The 20975-nt window shown below is 40.2% G+C and overlaps 1 protein-coding gene across 3 annotated transcripts in view; it reads left to right on the forward strand.

Moving 5' to 3' along the window:
• Positions 1 to 1061: 1061 nt before the first annotated feature.
• Positions 1062 to 20975, forward strand: part of FXR1 (FMR1 autosomal homolog 1) — a 29349-nt gene continuing 9435 nt past the window's right edge. For 2 of the 3 annotated variants that reach the window (XM_068691424.1, XM_068691426.1), the window contains exons 1-10: positions 1063 to 1212; positions 10304 to 10356; positions 13520 to 13613; positions 14459 to 14530; positions 15946 to 16094; positions 16527 to 16620; positions 17636 to 17752; positions 17855 to 18025; positions 20229 to 20307; positions 20691 to 20800. In XM_068691424.1, the coding sequence (XP_068547525.1) occupies positions 1162 to 1212; positions 10304 to 10356; positions 13520 to 13613; positions 14459 to 14530; positions 15946 to 16094; positions 16527 to 16620; positions 17636 to 17752; positions 17855 to 18025; positions 20229 to 20307; positions 20691 to 20800 (990 nt within the window). In that variant the 5' untranslated portion in view covers positions 1063 to 1161. Of the gene's footprint in view, positions 1213 to 10303; positions 10357 to 13519; positions 13614 to 14458; positions 14531 to 15945; positions 16095 to 16526; positions 16621 to 17635; positions 17753 to 17854; positions 18026 to 20228; positions 20308 to 20690; positions 20801 to 20975 lie in introns of all 3 variants that reach the window. The other variant, XM_068691425.1, reaches the window with a different exon arrangement.

Consider the following 20975-nt stretch of genomic DNA (forward strand, 5'->3'; position numbering starts at 1 on the left):
AGCTCTACGTAGGTAGAGCCTACGACTTGAACTGCACCTACCACCTCCAGCCCAACCCTCTCAGCTTATCCCCATGCCCCCAAGGGACTCCCAGTGCCACAACCACAGGGTACGAGCGGTCTGAGGGATGCTACAGCGGCCTGGCACCTGGTGGGTCAGCCAGGACCTTGCTGAAAGCCGTGCAGATGCTGCCAAACTTTTGATCTCTCCCCCTCAGTGGGGCACGTTGGATTCTCTTTAACCAGCAGCTGACTGGCCCAGTATTTCTAGGCATGTGCTACCTGAAATCCTCACCCCTGACAGACAGGGTAAAAGCTGGCAAAAAGCTACAGGGGGAGATTAATGCAGAGCACCTAAAAATTAATGCTTTTCACAGGCAAAATGCTATCTATCGTGTGCTTGTGTTTATCTGAGGTTGACTTCCAACAGGAATGACCAGCAGAAAGGCCCTTTTAAAGCTGTTATCGATATTCACAACTGCTGTAGGAACCACAGGCGCTTGGCAGGGCTGCGGGCCCGTCCCCGAGCCCGGCATGACTAAGCTGCCGTGCGGCACCGAGCTCGCGGCCAAACTCGGGCCTGACTGCGGCGTGCGGGTCCCAGGGCAGCACCGGCAGGCAGCCCGCTGGCTTTTATTTATTTTATTTTATTTTTATTTTTTTTTAATCTTTCCTGCAGCAGAGCGCTGGGGACACCGGAGCCCACCCCCTTATAGCCTCCCGGTGCACTGCGGGGGCGGCAAGCCTTAAAATACATACATAATAATAATAAGGCGGCTGGCAACAACAAAACGCCGCATTTCCCTGCGGCCCCGCAGCGCGGCCGCCATTTCCCCGCGGCGGCAGCAGGGCGGGGCGCGGCGCCACCTGCGCCTCAGGGCGGGCCCGGCCGCGGCCCCCTCAGCCCGGCCGCCTCAGGGGGCGGCCTCGCAGCGGCCGCTTCTCGGCCGCTCCCACTCCCTCGGGGGAGGGCAGGGGGGGAAAGGCGGGAGCCGCCCGCCCTTCCCGCAGGGAGCTCCCCGCTCGGCGGCCGCGGGTCCCCCCCCGCGGCTCGGCGTGGGGCAGGCCGGCGGCGGTGCGCGGGGGCGGGGCGGGCGGGCAGCGCCCCCCCCGGCGGTGACAGTTTCTAGAAGCACGTCCCGGCGGCCTTTGCGCTCGCAACATGGAGGAGCTGACGGTGGAAGTGCGCGGCTCCAACGGGGCCTTCTACAAGGTACCGGCAGCCGGAGGGCGGCGGCTTCCCGCGGCTGCCCCCGCTCTGTGGGGACCCGGGGGCGGCCGGTGGGGAGAGTCCTGGCCCTAAAGGGAAGGGAAAAGGATGGGAGGGGGGAAAGGGGGAGCGGGGGAAGGTGTCGGGGTGTGGCGGGGGCGGGGGGGCCGCGGAGGGCGCCTGAGGGAGAGGGGCCGGTGGGGGGGGGATGGGGGGGTGAGGGGGGTGCTCGGGGCCGGGGGGGGGGAACGGGGGGCGTGTGGGGGTGGTGTTGGGAAGGAGTGAGGGCCTCGGGGTGGGATGGGGGGAGCTGAGCCAGCAATCATAATCTGGAAATAATTCTTTAACGATCTCGAGTTTATTTATGTCGTCAGAACGCTTCCTTCGCCATCACCCTCCCCGGAATGTCAGGATGTTGCAGGATCAATGCAGAGTCCCCTCAGCTGTTGCCCGTCAGTCATTCCCCCTAAGCCCGGCTTCAGATGTTTAAGAATCCCAGCGCTTTTTATGGCAAGAGCCCTCTGTCTTCCTTTCCAGGAGGGCTGCTTCCAGCCAGCATTGTGAGCACTTGGGTAGCCGTGCCCTGGGAGCGCTTAATCTCAGGTCTCTCTTTAGCTATTAAGCCTAACCGCATACACGGTGTGGAATTGCACATGCATTATCCCAGTTGAGGCTGGGGGGGAGTGTCCTCTTTTTTTTTTCCCCTCTGAATTTCCTGTTTGCAGCTGTGGATTTGGCTTGGAAGTCATTTGGTGACTGTACAGTATGTAAAGGCAGTTGGTCAAAGGACTGTAACCAGCTGACTTCAGGAGTTAGGCTTTTTTTTCCAACTGGTTATCTATTAAAAGAGTCGAACAGGAGATAATCATATAAGGAAATAATTTAATGGTGTAAACTATGCCCTTGATATGTATTCCTCTTAAATTATTACCAAAATCAGTAGATAAAAAAATGTGAATTAGGCATATATTTAGGTGGTTTATAAATAACCACAAAGAAATGCACATCAAAAGTATTTGTATTTAGAACAGGATACTCCTAAAACAGAATTGATTTTTTTTTCCCTGTCCATTAGAAAGCCAAGAATTTGGAGATGCATTTCTTAGCTTTTCATTGTCCACGTTATGATCTTGGACAAATCAAAAAGAAACAACTAGCTCATACTTCTGATTAAGGGGGGTGTGAGACTAATAGGAGCATTAGGAGGTATACCAAATTTTTGGACTGAGGGGAGTCTCCTGCCACAGCACTTACTACAATAAGCCTGATTTAAAATCTGCAATAATGACGTCTCCTTCTAAGTCAGTGAGAATTGTCAGGCTTGCATTAGTACCATCGTGTGTTTGGCCCTGTGGACGGTGCTTAATGAGGAGAAGTTTTACTTAAAAATGTCATTTAATGGATTTCAGGTTAGTGAAATGGCGGTTAGGTCCAGCGATGGAGCCATTCACTTCATCATGGTGAATGGTCAGGTTAGAGTGCTTGGACCCATGGTAATGGAAGCCCCAACTCGAAATAGTCATTGTTAATGTGCAAAAATCCACCCCAAAATGCAATAAAGCAAATAGAAACATGATTTTAAAGGATTATTTTTGTAGTGAAATCTGTATGCTTGGCTCCATTTTGTGAATCTTACTGTTGAAGTAGGCAGATGATGGACCCGTTTGGAGCTAAGGAACAAAACTTCCTCTTCAAAGTTTGGGAAGCGAAGGAGAACTATTAGGCTCATGGAGAAAGTATCCTGCTTTGGACACTGATAGCATTGATGTTAGCATTTGTAAGGTTAAAAGGGGATGAAGTTTGAGGTTTGCAGTCAGAACAATCTGAATTTAGATTCATTATCACAGCATACCTCCTGGTAAATGAGATGAGAAGGATCCTGCTATGCCAACAGAGATAAAAAAAAAAAAAAAAAGGAGTAATTATGTAAACAATTACATGACAGATTTTTTTTAATGAGTTGTTAATACGATCTGCAATTCAGCTGTAGTGGCAGCGGTGATTAAATCTGTTTTAGTAGCTATTAGAGATATGACGATGATAGATGAAATTCTACAAAATAATCAGAAAAACAATGCTCCTTATTAACATTAGGTGAAAAATCAATGTTGTTCTTGATGCGTAAGTCAATGGAGACTGACATAGATACCCCAAGATATTTTGTACAAAAAATATATGATATAAATTTCACCTTCTGTTTATAAATCTCCAATCTAATTTTATGCTTTTTTAAACTGCTTTAAGTGACTAATATGGTCTGCAGAACAGGACAGTATTTATGTTGTATTTTATCCTGAATTCTCAACTAGTAGGCAACAGAGTATGTTTAGCCATTTCCTGCAGCTCAGAAGATTTTGTATCCATCTTAACATTGAGCATCCGTTGTCTCTGAGCTCCATCGGTGCCATCTTTTCTCTAAAGTGGTTATTGTCTTGTGGAAAAGGTGAGGTTGGTGTTGTGGAACAGGAAGAGAGTGGACAGAGTTGACAGGCTGTACAAGTCAGCAGTAGCATCTCTTAGGGTTCTGTTGATTGTAAGATCAGAACAGCTGTGGATTTCTTGGTGTTAGGGTGGGGTTTTGTTTGTTTTTGATGGGGTATGTCCAAACAAACCTGGATTTCATGGGCTCGAAGTGGATTGGAGTGAAACTTTTGAATATTCCCAGCCTCGTCTTGGCCTGACTGCAGTGTTCTCTGCGTGGCACTCGCTGTGTGGAGCTGGGAACTCTTTTCGTGATGTCATGCTGCTACATAGATCACTGAGAAATTCACCAAGTCATAGCCTTGTTGAGGTTGGCGGGAACCTCTGAAGGTCAACTGTCCAACACCTCCAGTCCAGCGGGGCCATCTATAGCTCCTTGCCCAGGCCCCTGTCCACGTGGTTTTTGAGCATCTTCCAGGAGTGAGGATCCACAGCCTCTCTGGACAGCTGAGTCACCCACACAGTTAAATGTTTTCTGGTGCTCAGATGGAAGCTCTTGGGTTCCCATGTGTGCCCGTTGCCTTTTGTCCTGCCAGCTGTGAAGGGTGCGTTGGAGAGACTGAGATGAACACTTCTGTTCTGCCCAGGATCTCCCGTAGCCATTTGCATACATGCAAATTTGGGTCTTGCAGTAAAATGACACCGAAGTACATAAACTGAACACTAGATAGCTTACTCTGTGGAATCCTTCAGTGACATCTGAATAACTAAAGATCTGTTGCATTCATCGTTGTAGGGACTTCCACGTGCTGAAGAGCCATCTCTAGTGTTGGATGCCTTTGCAGTCTTCCTGTTCTAGATAGTAGCTGTCCAAATTATGTGCAAGGATATAATGTGATAAAAATGAAAGTAGAATTAAACCCTTCACCTTCAATTTATAGGTTCTAAAGCTCATCCTTGGTGCCTCTTTCAGGAGGTGCAGTTGTTCTAGTAGCAGCCGTAACCATAGATCTGTTAGAAGCTGGCCTTAAGGTAGAGAATAGCCAAAATTCTGCTAAAGAAAATGGTGGTGAGAGAGAAGTGCACAGTATTTCTTCACATGTAGAATGCCGAAGCATGGTGAGCAATTCTGTGGAATAAAATGCTTATGTAAAAAAATATAATGGCTTTTTTTTTTTAAGTTTTAATTAGTGGCTTTGAGAAGTTCTCTGTGAGGTTTTCTGAATGTCATCTTAGCATGACAGTAAAATAGATAACTGTCATTAAGAGGATAGCTTACACACGTATTATTACACCAGGAAACACTACAGTAAATGGAATGCAATTTTTTTCTGTAAAGATTTTGACTGTCTTTTGATGGACAGTGTTTATTAAATCTTTCCATATTGAGTGGGAAACATCCGACATTTTAAGGTTGTTACTGCTCTCTTGAAACTTGTATAGTTGTATGAAGTATGTCTAGTCATTGCCATTGAAAAGCCATTTTCTTGACCCTTTTAGCCTGATAAAAAGCAGATGCCACAGGCAGTGGTTATTGATTTCTGATGTACATAATCAGTACAGGGTGTCTTTCGGAAGTCTTGCCCTTTGGGAATATGCATATGAAGAATGCAGCATAATAATGTGAGTGCCTTAGGCTTTATTCATAAGCCTGAACCAGGAGATTCAGTGCTGAAGTTCTTGCATGACTCTCATAAGGACCCATGAGTTTACGTGTGATAATTATGATTGTGAATGGAAATAAGTAGTAATGTGAAAAAATAAAATGGCATTTCAGGGTTGTTTCCTACCTGCTCTTTGCTTGTAATGCTTGGTCTGTTTTCTTTTATCAGTTCCTTGTAGCAGGTGCAGCTAATCATTTCCAATGAAAATAACACTTTGAAGTTCAAATCATTGGGAAAAAAAAAAGGGTATTTATGAGCTTCCTGTGTTTGCTTTGATTTTTTTCTTTGAGGGTCAGTATGGAATAGCAATAATTAAGTAGGACATTTTGCATTTGTTACATGAAACAGTTGTGTGTAAATCTTAATTTAAAATACTAACAGTTCCTGGTTCTGACAGGAGTGAAAGGATTGGTAATGGGATACAGGCTTCTTGACCTTTATGTCACTGATTCAGAAGCAGTCCATGGTACCAGATGCCAGTGTTTGCTGTTTGAAATTTGCTCAGCAGTGAGTACGGTGATCTTAGTATAGTTTTTAGCGTGCGGGTGTATGTGACTCAAAATCTAACACAGTGGCTGGCCATCTCTGGAAGGAATGCCTGCAGCTAAGCTAACAGCCTTATTTTTAGATTGGGCTGTCCTATTTGGGGGTCAGCTAATCTTAAGAAAGCAGGATGAAGTGGGAACTTAGATTGCATCTGGCTGTTGACACGTTTTGTGACTGCCTGGAACTGAATGTAAAAAACAAATAAATGCAGATGTGGGTGTGTGTACGCACACGCACATAGTTCACTGTAAGGGCACTTTGGTAAGCCCTGATCCGTTTATGTTATCAGCAGGTCCTAATCCTAAATCCGTGAGCAAAGCCCAGGTAAAAGGGAAAGACTCTGTGTGTGTGTGTGTGTGTGTGTGTGTGTGTGTAGTTGTGAGGTGAAGTCTCAGCTGTGGTGATTTTGGTGGCAAATGATCCTTTCATAGTTTCCTGCCCTTTTGTTCATACTTTGTACAGCATGGCCCTGTGTTAGGCTTGCAGGCTCTCTGATCCCACACCTGGGTGAGAGTGCTAGCCGTATATATTACCCCTCAGCTTACAGGTGCTGGTGTCAGGAGCCTGGCTTCTGCCAAGTGAGTGGCAGAGACAGGTCGGTGTCAGAGTGCCTGGGGGCCCCTGTGCCATTAATAGCCCGTCGTAGTCGTACAGTAGAATCTCCTGGCTGCATCGTGAGCAGCTAGCAGGGCGTTCATGGGCTTCAGAGATCCAGCCTGCCGCATAAACTGAGGGACTGACACTAAAATCTGGACAGTTTGGCTCTGAGGTGGGGCAAGGTGAGGTCACATTTATTTGTCTTCCATTGCTGCACTCTGCAATTGTGTATGTGGTGTAAAACGCATTTAGAAATGTTGCGTGTAGGCTGGCTTACTGGTGCTACAGATTGCTACAGATTCCTCGCTGTGTGTTCTTGAAGCCAGTAGAGTTGCTAATGGTGATGTGTTTGGTGGTCTCCTAGCTTGCTGAGCCTCATCACCTGTTTGGAATGAAGACACGCTGAACGCTGAGGAAGAACTCTGCAAGCTTAGATATTGGTGTTACCTGTCTTCAGCCATCACTGCTAAATTAAACTTCAGTGGTGGAGTGACTTGTTCATTTAAGCAAAAGTTAAGATGTGTCTTTAGTTGGTAGAAAACATTTCTGATACATTATCTGATGTGAGTAATGCAAATTTAGAGTACAAATCTATTTATATTGGTTGCCTCACTGATGAAGAACTTTGAAATTCCTAGTTGAAAACCATGATATTTACTGTTCTATGGGTTTTTAATGTTCATCAGGCCCTTGCTGAAAAAAATAGTAAATATGTAGGATTTAATGTAACTTCTATGTGAGAAATAAATTTACTTGAAATTGCAAAATATTGTAATTTCTGCAGTTCTGGACAAAATTGAAGATGTTTATAAAAATTTAAAATCATCTCCAGGGTCTTGGAATATGCTTTAAAAAAATACACTAAACCTTGTCACGACATATGTGGAATCTGTTTCTGTGCTTTTATCTTGAAGTTAAGTGACAGCTGATAGTGCTTATAGTAAAGGTCAGGGTTGTAGGTTGAAACCAATAAGGAGGGCTTCTTACTTTCGATAAATGTTTCCATATTTCTGGCATGTTTCTGGGTAGTTGTCAAGTAATTTCTTAAACTATATTCAAAACCTATATTGAATTCTGAATGCTACTAGTTGTATTACAAATGAATTGTCTGCCCTGTATACCTCAGGCTGCTGTGTTTTAGTTGCTGTAAACGTGTTTTCTTCCCACCAGTAGTAGAGAAACTGACAATAATAGGAAGAATTAAACCTATTTTTTGACTTAGCATGTTACTCCCTCATTATTTCTTATATTTGTACAATTAGAGTCCGATCAGACTCTGTCAGACTTCACAATATAATTACAATTATTTTAATATTTTACTTGCCGTGGATACCTGATGATAGAATATCTGGTTTTGAGTGTTTATCGTATGAATATTGTGGACTAAGAATGAGAGTACCAACTGAAAACATTACTCAGCTAATTCTAGTCATAGTTTAGTAGTACTGCTACTATAGTACTGCTAGCCTTGAGTCTGTGTAGTGTTCTGGTATGGGAAGAGCAGTACACGTGCTTTGAACTGAAAGACTCCCTTGTGTGAAGGAGTTCCTGAAACTTGCAGTGTTGTAAAATTTATAGGTTCTTTGTTGGAATTTGTACTCTGAATTGTACTTAAACACAAACACCAAGCACTACTTTTTTTTTAATGTGGCTACGGTTTGTGCATGGATGGCTGTTAGTCTGCTGCTGGTCATACCTGCAGTATTGTTTGGCTTCCCTTTCTTTGGCAGGACATCCTATAACCAGAAAGCTGGTTGTGAATATTAAACCTGGTTGTGCTGTTAACCTGAAAGCCAGGCTTTACCTAGTAATGGAATGATTGGCACCGTGGTTGGAATTCGTTGTCTTTCATTTCTGATGTCTTTTTAATGAAACCTGGAACTAGTCAGTGAATTCAGGAGTTTTAAACTCTGCAGAGCATTATTCAGAATATTTCCCAGATGTTTTGTGCTATCTCGCTTTGAATCTCTCTTTATTCTGGAGTTGTTCTAAACAAAAGGAAGGGTAACAATTTGTATTTGCAAAATAAATTTTTGGCTACTGTAGACTGATCTTAGAAAAGTTTTGGATTCATTCAAAATTAAATAAATTATCCCCCATGTTAAGTACTGTGAAAGCATGTAATAAATCAGGGGTAAGGTTGTCAGTTATGACATAAAGCAGCGGAATGAGGCAAAGACCAGTATCGAATCAGAGGCTCTTGGAATGCAGATAAAAGGCCGTCTGTAGTAGCGGGTTACATCTGTTGGTAAGTTGTCACTGACGAAATGTTGGCCTGCATAAAACTTGATTCATGCTAGCATGGCTTGAGTGATTTTATTTATTTTTGGATAGTCTGAATGAATTGTTGTAGAACAACTATTTCCTGCACTTTGTGTTGCAGTAACTTATCCCCTCATTGAGGAATGTTTAAAGGGACATCGGTGGCATAAATAAATAGTAGAAGTTGTGCTTTACCTCTGTTAGCTAATAGGTACTTGAAGCAGTAACATTTTCTATGCACTTTATGCTCTTCGCTTCTTTAAACAGACATAGCTTCAGTATTTCTGTCCAGCTTATCTGTACAGAAGCTTTCTTGAAATTGAAAAGTCCCTGATGGTGTGCATCTTTGCCACCAACTGCTGCAGTTTCCTACATCTCAAAGAGGTTTGCCTTCCTCGCCTTGCAGTGGCAAGGTGCCCTTTCAAAGGGTTGATTTTAGGAGGAGCATGGTAGGTGGCTCAACAAGGTGACTTCAATTTCTGGTGACCTGGTATGCTCGGGATCACTGGTCTGCTTTGTGCCAGAACCAGTCTTCTGTGCTGCTGGCAGATGGTTTTGAGTGCTGCTTGCTTAGGGTGCAGGAAAGGAGGTTGTTCAGTGAATCCTGCTCTTGGTTAAGATTGCCCAAGTTCAGGTAAAAGGAGCTTTATTCCTGCAGGCCCCTTGCAGCCAGCTGTCAGTGCGGCGTTCTTCACTGTCCCTGATTAGACTGAGCGATCCTGTGCTGAAATTTCTTTCCCAGAGCAGACACATGATACCTCTGTGGGCTCGTTACTCCTCGCACAGCTGATACGTTCTTCATCCTCCTCAGTTGCCAGTATCTCAAGTGGATATAATCCATTCAGCAGGTTTCCTGGAACCTATCTGAACAGAGCTATGTGACTCTTACTCATCTGAAGCTGCAGGTTCCTTCTTGCTCTCCTGTGCTAGGGCAAATACCAAGCTATGGCAAAAAGTGGGAGTAGTTAGATATTTTTTTCTGTTGTTTTGTCATGTGGTTTTCTTTTTTTTTTTTTTGCACCATGCCTTCCTTCCTTAACCAAGAGATGGAGGAACTTAATTTCCGCATGGGTGTATAAGTACAACTGAATCAGGTTGTTCTTCATCTTGAGGTTTTTGACATAATCAGTGCATCCTTAAGAATGCCTTTTTTCAAAAGGAAAAAAAAAAAGGCAGGGTTTTCTCTGTTGTTCCTGAGATCGTAATAATAATGTGACACACAATGGTAGGAAACATTTGCTTCATTTTTCTATGGGGTCCTGCAGGTATTTTACCTCATGCTGTCCCCAATTCTGTATTTGAAAGGTGGTGCAGTGTCTAGCCATATAGCAGCCTGTATGACCAATTTTTAGTCAAGTTCGCTGTCATGCCATTTTGAAGGGAAGTTGCCCTGTGTTCAATACATTTCTTAGAATAGATGGTTAAGTATATCATCAACCTCATGCAAGCAGTGGGATTGTGTTTGAGAACTCCCTAAATTCCCTAAATTCTTCCCTAAATACTGGTGATGCTCAGCTGTTCGGGTTAATTTCAGGCTGTATTGAAATTGCTGCCTTGTTTTCATTTCATGTGCCTTCTTATAACAAAAACTGTTTTTGTTTTAGGGATTTATCAAAGATGTTCATGAGGATTCACTCACAGTTGTATTTGAAAACAAGTAAGTGTTTTATTTTTAAAAAAAATCATTTATGTATTGTTTTGATATTAAAAGGAAGTGGGCTTCATTACAAAGGTGTCCTTCTAGAAATGAAGGCTCACTGTTATTCAGTCTCCATGATTTCTTGATTAGCTGTGGTATCATAAATGAGCAAGTCAGTTAGGCATTCCTTTCCTTTTTTTTTTTTATATATTTCAGTAATTCCCATAGATGTGTCAGCTAATTTTAATTAGAGAATAATTGGTGGCAGTTGCCTGCTTTTCTTCGGTATTTTCCATCCTTCTTTGCTCTATATATAAGAATCTCTACTTACTAAGCATTTGATTATGTGTAACCTAGTGAATGCTTGTCAGCATTATCAACCAGAAGAAACAATACAAGTATTCTGATAGTGATTGATAGTGATTTTTTTTTAAACTGTTGCAGAGTACATGTACACACATTGAATCTGAAGTCAAATTTTATTTGTTTGGTGTGGAAAAGTGCAAATCTGAAAGCACTGGAGAAAAAATAATGCATGCTGCCCTCTTCATTTACTGTATAAGCACAGCAGCACCACTAGGGACCTATAGCAGCAAGTCAAAGATAATCCACGGGATGGTAAACTACAAATGAATGCTTGTTAGGCATTCAGACTGATAACACTGTGGATTACCTGAGAGTTTCCAACATAATTTAGGATATTTGTGGAGTCACATCCTCTTTGCTGTTTCCCTTCCAGTTGCTAGGTGGAGATCATAAAAATGTGGTATCCTTTGGTGTGAAAATTGTTAGTAAGCTCTGCCCACATCAACCTGTACATTAGTCTGAGCCATTCTTAAAGGCTGGGGGGTAACAAATGTAGTACTAGAGAGTATGCATTTGTGTGTGCACAGTACTACATAATGTTTAATGTGAATGTTCATAAAATATATATCATATAATATTGAATAAACATAAAATATTGCTCTATATAAGGATGTGTGTTACATGTATGTATATATTCACGCATATGAAAAATCTTTAGGGAGGAAAAGGTAATCCTAGGGTTTTTTCTGCCAAGTCCAGTCTTTGATTCTTTCTATCCTGTATTTTCTAGCCCTTCTTTAATGAATAATGGTTAGAAGATAGAAGTGGCAGCATAATTTGTGCTAACACTTCATGAGGGAGATTATGGAGGCTGTTACTGTCTCCTTGGTTTTCATATCGGCACCGCTCATTTCCCACCCCTCAAAAACACAATTTCATCCTGTTGTTGATCTGAGGAGATGTGGCCCATCTTCAGTTTCATATTCAGCATCCAGGTTGCCTTTCTATTTAAGGTTAGAGGCTCTTTGCCTTCAAGGCACACTTGCATGTGACAAACTAAGTAAGCTAAAGGAAGTGCCTGTGGTTCATAGCAGATGTCTAATTATTGACAAACACATTTCAGCTGTTTTATATCCGTGTAATCAATGTGTTTCAATGTGTGGCAGCAGCCGTGTTCCATAAAGGATGGGCTGCAATGTAATGTCAGGTGCTTTGTTGACCAGAAATAGATCCTATCGGGAAGTATGTAGACTGCTCGAGTCATGCTGTGATGTAAATTTGATACGTTATTACCCGTCTTACTGAGTTAAATTCATAAGGGCTTTAATAGAATTGAAATTGGCAAGAGTGTAGGGTCCTGAATGTGTGATTCTGCTGTGATAGTGATCAGTGCTAATGAAGTAAGCAAGCATACACTGCTAAGGGCAGTCAGTTCAAATTTTGTCTGTTGTTAGCCAGTCTTTACCTACAGCTATCGTAAGGTACCCGAAGTTTGTTTACAGCGCAACTTGCTAATGATGATTTTGTGGCCATAGCAATAATTAATCTATGGGCAGGTACTGATTTCTTTTAGGAAACATTTTAGGAAAAGGCAGGGAATGAACAAAGAAGCTTCAGGAAACTGAAACCTTTATTGTTGCATACAACTAAAAATTAGATATTCAGGTGCAGTTTCACATAGGCCTGTGGGAATTTGAGCAGCCCTATCAGAGGAAAGACTGTGTTGTAGGAAGCAAGCACCAACCTCTTTTTTTCTCATGATTTGCACCAGGTATTCTGTCTGATTCTCTTAGTAGGCAATTTGTAGCTAGTCACAGGTCATTTCTCAAGAACATCTTTCCTTGGCATTGCATTAGTGAGTTGCCCCAGTTCTGGACTTCTTGCCATCAAAACTTGTATTCTGGAAACTGAGCCTTCTGTGTACTTTTCCACTGTTTTATAAAAAAAAAAAAAAAAAAGATCTTGCTGCTGAAATGGGTAAGTCATTACTGGCCCATCTACTTAAAGTGAACGGAGTTTGTCTATGTGATTAGAGATGGAAGCAAAACTAGCTCACTACAATTTTAAGTAGATTTTATTGAAGATGCAAGGTCTCTTCAGTTACAGCATCTCATTATGGACAATTTATAACCAATTTATAACTTTCTGTAAGCTCTCATTTGCTAGATTCTGAAAGTACAAGGCACAGTTGAAATTCTCAAGAGAACTTTAAGCTGCTCAGTTGTTTACAGCAATTTGTATCCTGTTGTTCAGTTATGATTATTTTGCTCATACTGTTTCCAAACTGAAGTTTTATGTACCCTGTACTATAGGGAATGCATTTTTGTCTTCAAGTCTTATTATTTGCTGTTGCATCTGTGAGAGTAAAAACTTCACAAAGGGGGCAGGGAGAACCCCCACCCTGAGATTAATGGCAGTTATAGTTACAAGGATAATTGAATTACAAGTAATTTTTTTTCCAGCATACTGCTGTTTTTCAGAAATAGAATGAGGTTTAAATAACACTGTGGCAAAAATGCAAATAGCTTTTGAAGTTGGAAGGTAATCTTCCTTTTTTTGTTGTTGTTTTAAAAAGTCTAAGTACATCATAATCTTTTCACGGAGGGCTTATGAAATCAGGTTAGTGAACCCATACAATTTTAATTTATTTAAAGGTAATTCAAGAATTGTTCTGTCATTAAATATATTCCCAGATATTATTTTGGTCTCAACAGGGTTATTTTGATACTTTGCTTATACCGCTAACTCTCTAGCAATGGGTGAGCAGACCTGATTATATAGAAAGAGTGATTTAACTAAACTCTTAGTTGAAAAGCAAAGCTTTTTTAAAATAAAAAAAAATGGAGTTAATATACAATGTCTCTTCAACTTTCAGTTGGCAACCGGAGCGCCAGGTACCCTTCAACGAAGTCAGATTACCCCCACCCCCTGATATCAAGAAAGAAATTGGTGAAGGAGATGAAGTGGAGGTGAGTTGATCTGTATGTTTCCTTTCCTTTTGAACTGTTCTGTTACACAACTGATGTTCAAGATGGCGACGATGATTTTAAGTACATGAGTGATGTAAAGATTTAAAATGGAACATGTCTCTAGTAATGGATTTATTAAGCCAGTAAATAAAAAATGTTTTGATTTTTCTCTTAGTACTTAGGAAGCAAAACCTTCTGTCTTCCAGTGAAACTGTGGGAAGTAATCATGTAGTTCACTGAAAATTACCACTGGAACTTGATCAAAATTTTTAAAATAGTGTGTTTCAAAATTAAAAATCAAATCAACTAATGTTCATTTTTCATCTTGTGTGTAACAGTTGGAAATGTTGTAATGTGGAAATGTAATAATGCTCTTCCAATAATCAAAGTTTCAGCCTAGACGAAATATCTAGTATGAAAATATCTTGCAGAAAGTAGCGTAAATTATACTATTTCACAGAGAAGCAGCGTTATTTAGAAGTTACAGATTAAACTGTGAAATAGAAGGTAAATGTTCTATCCCTGGCTTATTGTAGTGTCTTCAGTATTTGCTTGTTCTTAGAATGGAAGTGACTTTGGGATACCATTGTAGTTTAAGGCTAGTAATCTAGTCTGTTCATAATCCTGGCAATGCAGAAGAATGAAAATTTGTGCAAGGAGCACGGAACAGTAAAAAAAATTAATACAGAAATTACTTCTGTGTAGCATAATGTTCATTTTCATGAAAATTAGAAAAGTGGAGATGTTCTTTCTTCATTGCACATCTAGGCAACTGAATTATGTCCATATTTGCTTTAAACGTTTTTGTTAAAGTCTGTCTCTTTTTTAACTACTTCCATTCCCAGGTTTATTCCAGAGCAAATGATCAAGAACCTTGTGGCTGGTGGCTGGCCAAAGTTCGAATGATGAAAGGAGAGGTAAGCTATTTTAAAACTTAGTGCTCTCCTGTTGTTACTTTCATGTTGCTATATTAAATAACAGTAAATATGAAAACTGTTTATGACACAAAAAAAAAAATAAACTACTACCAGTACAAACACACATCAAAACAGAATTCTAAGCTGAGATGACTTTGAAATGACCTATGCTGCATTCATGCAACTGAGAGTTGTGTTTTTGTATCTGAGTAAACCACTTTGATTATTAGTAGTTTAATTGCTTGGAGAACTGTATGTGTGCATAATAATATTGGTTCTAACAAACATAATTTGTGAATTGAACTTGGTGCTAAGAACTTAGTAAGGTAATACCCTTTACCTGCAGTTAAAGACACTGTTTAAAGTCCATATCTAATTCTGGTAATTAATCACACTGTATCTGTGAATGTGCGTTCTTGTGGTTTCTTTTTGGCATGTGTATTTCCATTGAGTGTAGCGTAAAAACACTTTTTTTTACATATGTCAACCTTGTATTTTGCCACTGGCTGTTATAGTTGCACCTGCAAAACAGCTTGTATATTCAGGTGAAAAAAAATGCACGGAGCAATGGTGATGTCTGGTATCATATCGTGAAAGCTTTACTTTTTGAAATGAATGCAAGAGAATTCAGCTTCATAATAGGAAAGGCCCTGCGCTTCTTGTTAGGTCCCCAAAACTGAGGAGAACAGGGTTGAGAAAAAAAATTTGCCGAACTTCCAAAACTATTTTAAACAACTGTCAACAAGTAGTAACTGTTACTGAATTCTTTAATGGTGTGGTGATAATTGAAATAGAATTAAATTATAAGTAAACAGTTATCAAAGGAGGATGCTGTTTCTTACCCTTGTGGATGAACTTTTTTTTTTTAAAAAAAGAGTTAAACTGATTTAAATTACTGTGTTCTTAATTTGGGGCTAGTCTACTTCTCTTACATTACACAGAAACTTGGGGTTGTACTGTCAGTTACTTTGCTGTCTTGCTAGGTTAGAAACTTTGACTTTTAAGCAATATTCGTACTCTGTATGGTCTCAGAGTAGTAAAAGAAACACTTAATCCTGAATTGATTTTTTTTTTCCAATTCGTAATTATCTAGTATTGACAGGAAAAAATTATATTTTGTTCTCTGAAGACTGGTACTTTCACAGAGCATTGTCAAATCAGTTAAGCTATAAAACTGTGTTGTGCCGGATTTAAAACTTAAAATCAGAAACGAGCACATGGAAACGTATGTCACAACGTTAGTGATTTACTCTTTCCTGATACTGTAGTAAGTTCTACCTGTTCACAAAATTAGATACCTGTTTTGGAGGACTCTTAGTCTAGATATTCACATTTTGTACTCGCTTGGTGTTGGTAATGTCAGAATGTCTGCTTCCAACTGATGTTAACGTTTGAAAAAAAAAATTCTTCCATAGTTTTATGTCATTGAATATGCTGCTTGTGATGCCACTTACAATGAAATAGTCACTTACGAAAGACTCCGACCTGTGAATCAAAATAAAACTGTCAAAAAGAACACCTTTTTCAAATGCACAGTGGATGTCCCTGAAGATCTGAGAGATGCGTGAGTAGCTATGCACCCTTTCATAATACGATGGTTAATTAACTGAGAAGTATTGGGGTGGTGTTGGGGGAATATCTTAAAGGACAATTTACAGGTCCATTACGAACCTTGATAGTGGCTGCTGTATATGGGCTAGAAACTGCAGGCTGGGCTCTGTGCTGAATCCTTGGGATGGGGAGACAAAAAGCAAGTGCTGAGGTGGGATCTTCAGGTCTTGCTTTCAGCTTGAGTAGCTGATAAACTCACAGTGAGTTTCAGCTGCTGAGATTTGCCTGAGAACTGTGATGACATACAGTCCACAGAGAGCTCTGGAAATGTGTAATGAGAGAATTTTTCTAATTTCTGAATATACTTTGCTATAAACTAGTAATCATATTACAAGTTCTGTTTTCACACATCTTAAAATATTTTAACGATCGTTTATCTCCTCAGATGTGCTAATGAAAATGCACATAAAGATTTCAAGAAAGCTGTAGGAGCATGTCGAATCTTCTATCATGCTGAAACTGCTCAACTAATAATACTGGTAAGTAACTATTTTGATGTGGATTTTGCATGAATTTTCAGTATGTTATTTATGTTACATATGTAGTTATCTGTGTGCTTGCATTGAATGCGGTTGAACTTGTCCAGCTATGTCAGTTGTTGGTGTTTTTAATATAGGTAGATGTCTTTTTATAGGGTAGGCCTTTGGAAGGGGATTGGCCTAAATTTAGGAGTAACGTTGTATCTTACGGTTTTGTCATTGGGCTGAGTGTTTCAGTGATTTTGTACAGATTGCTTAAAGCTACCTATAGCTTTCTGAGCTCTGGAATGGTGGAGTCTACCTGTACGGTATTACACTTTGTCCTTTGACCTGATGTTAGGTTTCCCCATGAACTGCATCGGTCCACGTCATGTTGAAGCCTGGATGTGAACTGGCCAATAGATGGGGTGGATTACCAGGGTTCTGAGAGCCTGGATCATAAGGAGTGACCAAGCTTGATACTAGGTGGATACTAGGTGGCTTTTGCAAAAATAGCTTGGTTGGTCTTTTCAAATATGAAATGGCTTTTCCAAGCAGAGAAACATACAGCCATTAAAGAATTGTTCACTTACATTCTTCTGTGCCTGTTTTGTCTCAGTATATAGACTTTTCCCAGCAGTAGCTTTTTTGCATGGTTCTGTTTATGTAGTATTATCTACTTAAATCTGACTCTAGGGATTTGTGTTTTCCCTTCTTATTTCCTTAGCTCTCCCCCTGAGTCGGTGAGTGACAAGTATGCATATGGTAGAATGATACTGATTGATTTTTTTATTTTTTTTTTATCTGGGGAATATGAAGGAGAAAGAGCTACTATGTAGATCGGTAGCAAAATTTTTAGCGTAAAATATGCTCTGAGTTAGAACAGAAAACTGTAGGTTTGCAGAGGTGGTGCTGAATTTTTCGTGCTTGGTTTTGAGGAAGAACAATATCTGTAAATACTGGAAATTCGGATCACGTTTATAACTTCTGTCCTTTCAGTGTGAATTTCTCTAAAAAATGACTGTTCTTTTTGTAGTCTGCCAGTGAAGCAACAGTGAAGAGAGTGAATATTCTGAGTGACATGCATTTGCGCAGCATTCGTACCAAACTTATGCTTATGTCAAGGAATGAAGAAGCTACAAAACACTTAGAAGTAAGTCATAGGTTGAAATTCTTGTTGCTTGAAACCAAGCACATAATTAACTGTACTTTACATTGAGTGCATGTGAATGAGCCTTATTTTGTTCCCCCTCAGTGCACAAAACAGCTTGCTGCGGCATTTCATGAGGAGTTTGTAGTCAGAGAAGATCTAATGGGACTTGCTATAGGAACACATGGCAGTAATATACAACAAGCCAGAAAGGTTCCAGGAGTTACTGCAATTGAACTTGAGGAAGATACTGGTACTTTCAGAATCTATGGGGAGGTAAGAGAGGAACTTCTTGTGAATCTGATAAGCATTTTACTTTGTCTGCTTTTAGGGCGGTGAGAGCTGTACCCAGAACTAACTATGGGAAGGAACAGAGTCCTTTTTTTGAATGGCTGTAAACATATTCACACTGTGGCATCTTGTATGTGAAATAAGAGACTTCACTGCAGTGGTTGTCTCCATGTGATGTTTCTTTCCTGATGCACAGATTCAAGGGTGGCTGCACTGTAAACCTCACTCAACCTGAGAGAGATATTGTTTACTGTAATCTTGCTTGATGTTTTTTTTTCTCAGACTTCCTGTGTTGTTCTTATTCGTGCCCTCCCCTTGCCCTGAGCCTGCTATAGTTCACATGGGGTTTTTCCTGATGTGTGGTATCTGTTCTCTGGCCTTGCCAAATACATTAGTCTTAGATGAAAAGAAGCAGATGTTTTTTGTAATGTAGCAATTTAATGCTGTTGTTGTTTTTAGCAAATTAATGATGGATTGGACAAAATACTGCTGTATTTCATTTGTGTGCCTCTTACCTGAGGTGTTCTAAATCTTGAGAGATCCTCAAAACATTGCTGTTCCTTGGATCAAAGCTATAATCCATTCACGAGGCAGAAGAGCAGTGTAACAGCAATGCTGCTGTCACTGTGGCCCTGTTAGAACATTACTTGAGGGGTTTAACCTGTCCTACCAATTCTACAGGTGTTTCACACTCATTTAGAACTGCAAAAATAGCAGGATTAATGCTGGGATTAGGGAAACATCCTGCATTTAATCTTCCTATTAGACTTTACAAGTAACTTGGACATACCTTGATTCTATGCAGTAAGCAAAGCAGGAATGGGTGCACAGACTGGAACTCAAACTTAAAAAGATAATTACTAGTAACTGGATTTTTGTTGAGGTGTTTAATCCATGTGCACACTGACATTTTCAATTTACTTCCCCCCTGATGTATGTATAGTTATTATTTTCATTTTCTGAATTACTGGCTGCAAGGAGCTGAAGATGCGTTATCCAAGCCAGCTTTATATGCTATCTCCTGCTGGGGTGTGAGTCACATGGGTTGTATGCGCACAAAACTTCTGAGTACTTGTGGCAGAGTGCAGATATGTATATGGGTATGCTGGAGCGCTTAAGTCCCTGGCAGCTGTTTGCTTTCTCATTCTGATGCTGCTTGTGTGACAGCAGTCACTGTTCCTTCCTCTTTATTTGGGAAAGAAGTGATAAACATACCTCTGAGGCAGGACATTGTGAACTCTCTAATTATGTCCTACTTGTAGAGTTCATTGAAGGTGAAAACTGCTAGAGTGTGTTGATCTTTGCATCATTTTATCTGTTACTTGGAGTATGCAGCATAGCTCTGCTTTCTACAACCAACCACTTCCTGTTTGCATGTTTGTTTTTTTTTTTCCAAGCTTTATTGCTTGTTTCATCATCTTGAAATCCATTATCTCCCATGTTTCTCCCCTCAGCATTTTGACCTCTGCCAGAAGCTTGTGAATTCCTTGTTTGTTTAGGAGTTCCCCCAAAATTTTATTTAAAGGTCCAGGAGGTGGTGATGTTTTTCCTTCATGTTTGTCTGAAAATATGACAGATGACAGGGCTTGAAGGCATGATGAGAAGTTAACATTGCTGACACTCACTCGTTCATGCATTCTGTGCTTCTGTTGGTAATTTTAAGCTGTATATTTTTTCATTACATTTCATTTCATTTCATTTTTTCATTATTCAATTAACAGTCATTTAATTTCTGTCACTTAACAATGAAGCCATAAGGAAGGACTTAAAAGAGTTCTCTGGTCATCTTAGAAAACTTGATAACTGTGGCCAGAACTAGCATTCTGAAAGGGAAATTGTCTTGGTTGTAATGTTTTGATATGGTTTGGTGGAGGACTTGTTAGTGTTAGGTCAGAGGTTGGACTTGATGATCTTAAGGTCTCTTCCAACCTAGATGATTCTGTGATTCTGTTACTTACAAAGTACAGGTTAATGCTTGATGAAAACACATTGCTTAGTGCAGTATGTTTTCTTGTAATTGAGCACTGAGTTGTTTCTTTAATGTTGATTTCACAAATAGATTAATTTTGCCTCTCATCTCTTCTTTTTGAAAATGCTTGCCGTTTGGAAGATTTGTGTATGTTGCTGGAGGGTTTTGTCTTTATCGTACTGCATTCAGAAATAAATGTTTTTTTAATTTGTTTTTCAGACTGCCGATGCAGTGAAAAAGGCTAGAAGTTATTTGGAATTTGTGGAGGATTTTATTCAGGTTCCCAGAAATCTCGTTGGTATGTAATACAGCTAAAATATGAAAACCTGGGGAAAGAGAGCCTACTAAGCCTGACTATGCATAGAAAATTTAGTTTCTAGTACAATGTTTGATTTTTTCCATTTAATTAGAAAGTAATTTAATCTTTTCAAACTACATGAATAATCCTCATAATTACTAGCCATTCTATGCATGCATACAGTTTGAATATAATTTTAGATTTTTTGGCCTTCTAACGCAGTTCTGTTTACAAATGTGAAGTAGGAGAAAACTTTGGGGGGGGGGAAGAAGTAGAAGGTAAAAGAATCGGGTTGTTACAATTATGTTGTATGTAAATTATCAAAAAGCTGTTCAAAATATTTTGCACACTGGTGCAAATTTAATCATTCTTGTCCCTCAAAGGAAAAGTCATTGGAAAAAATGGAAAAGTGATTCAGGAGATTGTAGACAAGTCTGGAGTCGTCAGGGTGAGAATTGAAGGAGATAATGAAAATAAACTGCCACGTGAAGATGTAAGTGCTTTCTTCTTTCTTCCTATGAAAACAGAAACCTTAACAAATGAGCCATTTTGAATACTTTAACAAAGAAAATAGGGGAAAACATCTAGAAGGTGAAAATTTCTGGGGCTTGACTTAAATGACTTAAAATGCTACCTTACAGCATTAGAACAGGAATATTGCTAATCTC

The sequence above is a fragment of the Anas acuta genome, chromosome 9, assembly GCF_963932015.1.
Source record: "Anas acuta chromosome 9, bAnaAcu1.1, whole genome shotgun sequence".
NCBI lineage: Eukaryota > Metazoa > Chordata > Aves > Anseriformes > Anatidae > Anas > Anas acuta.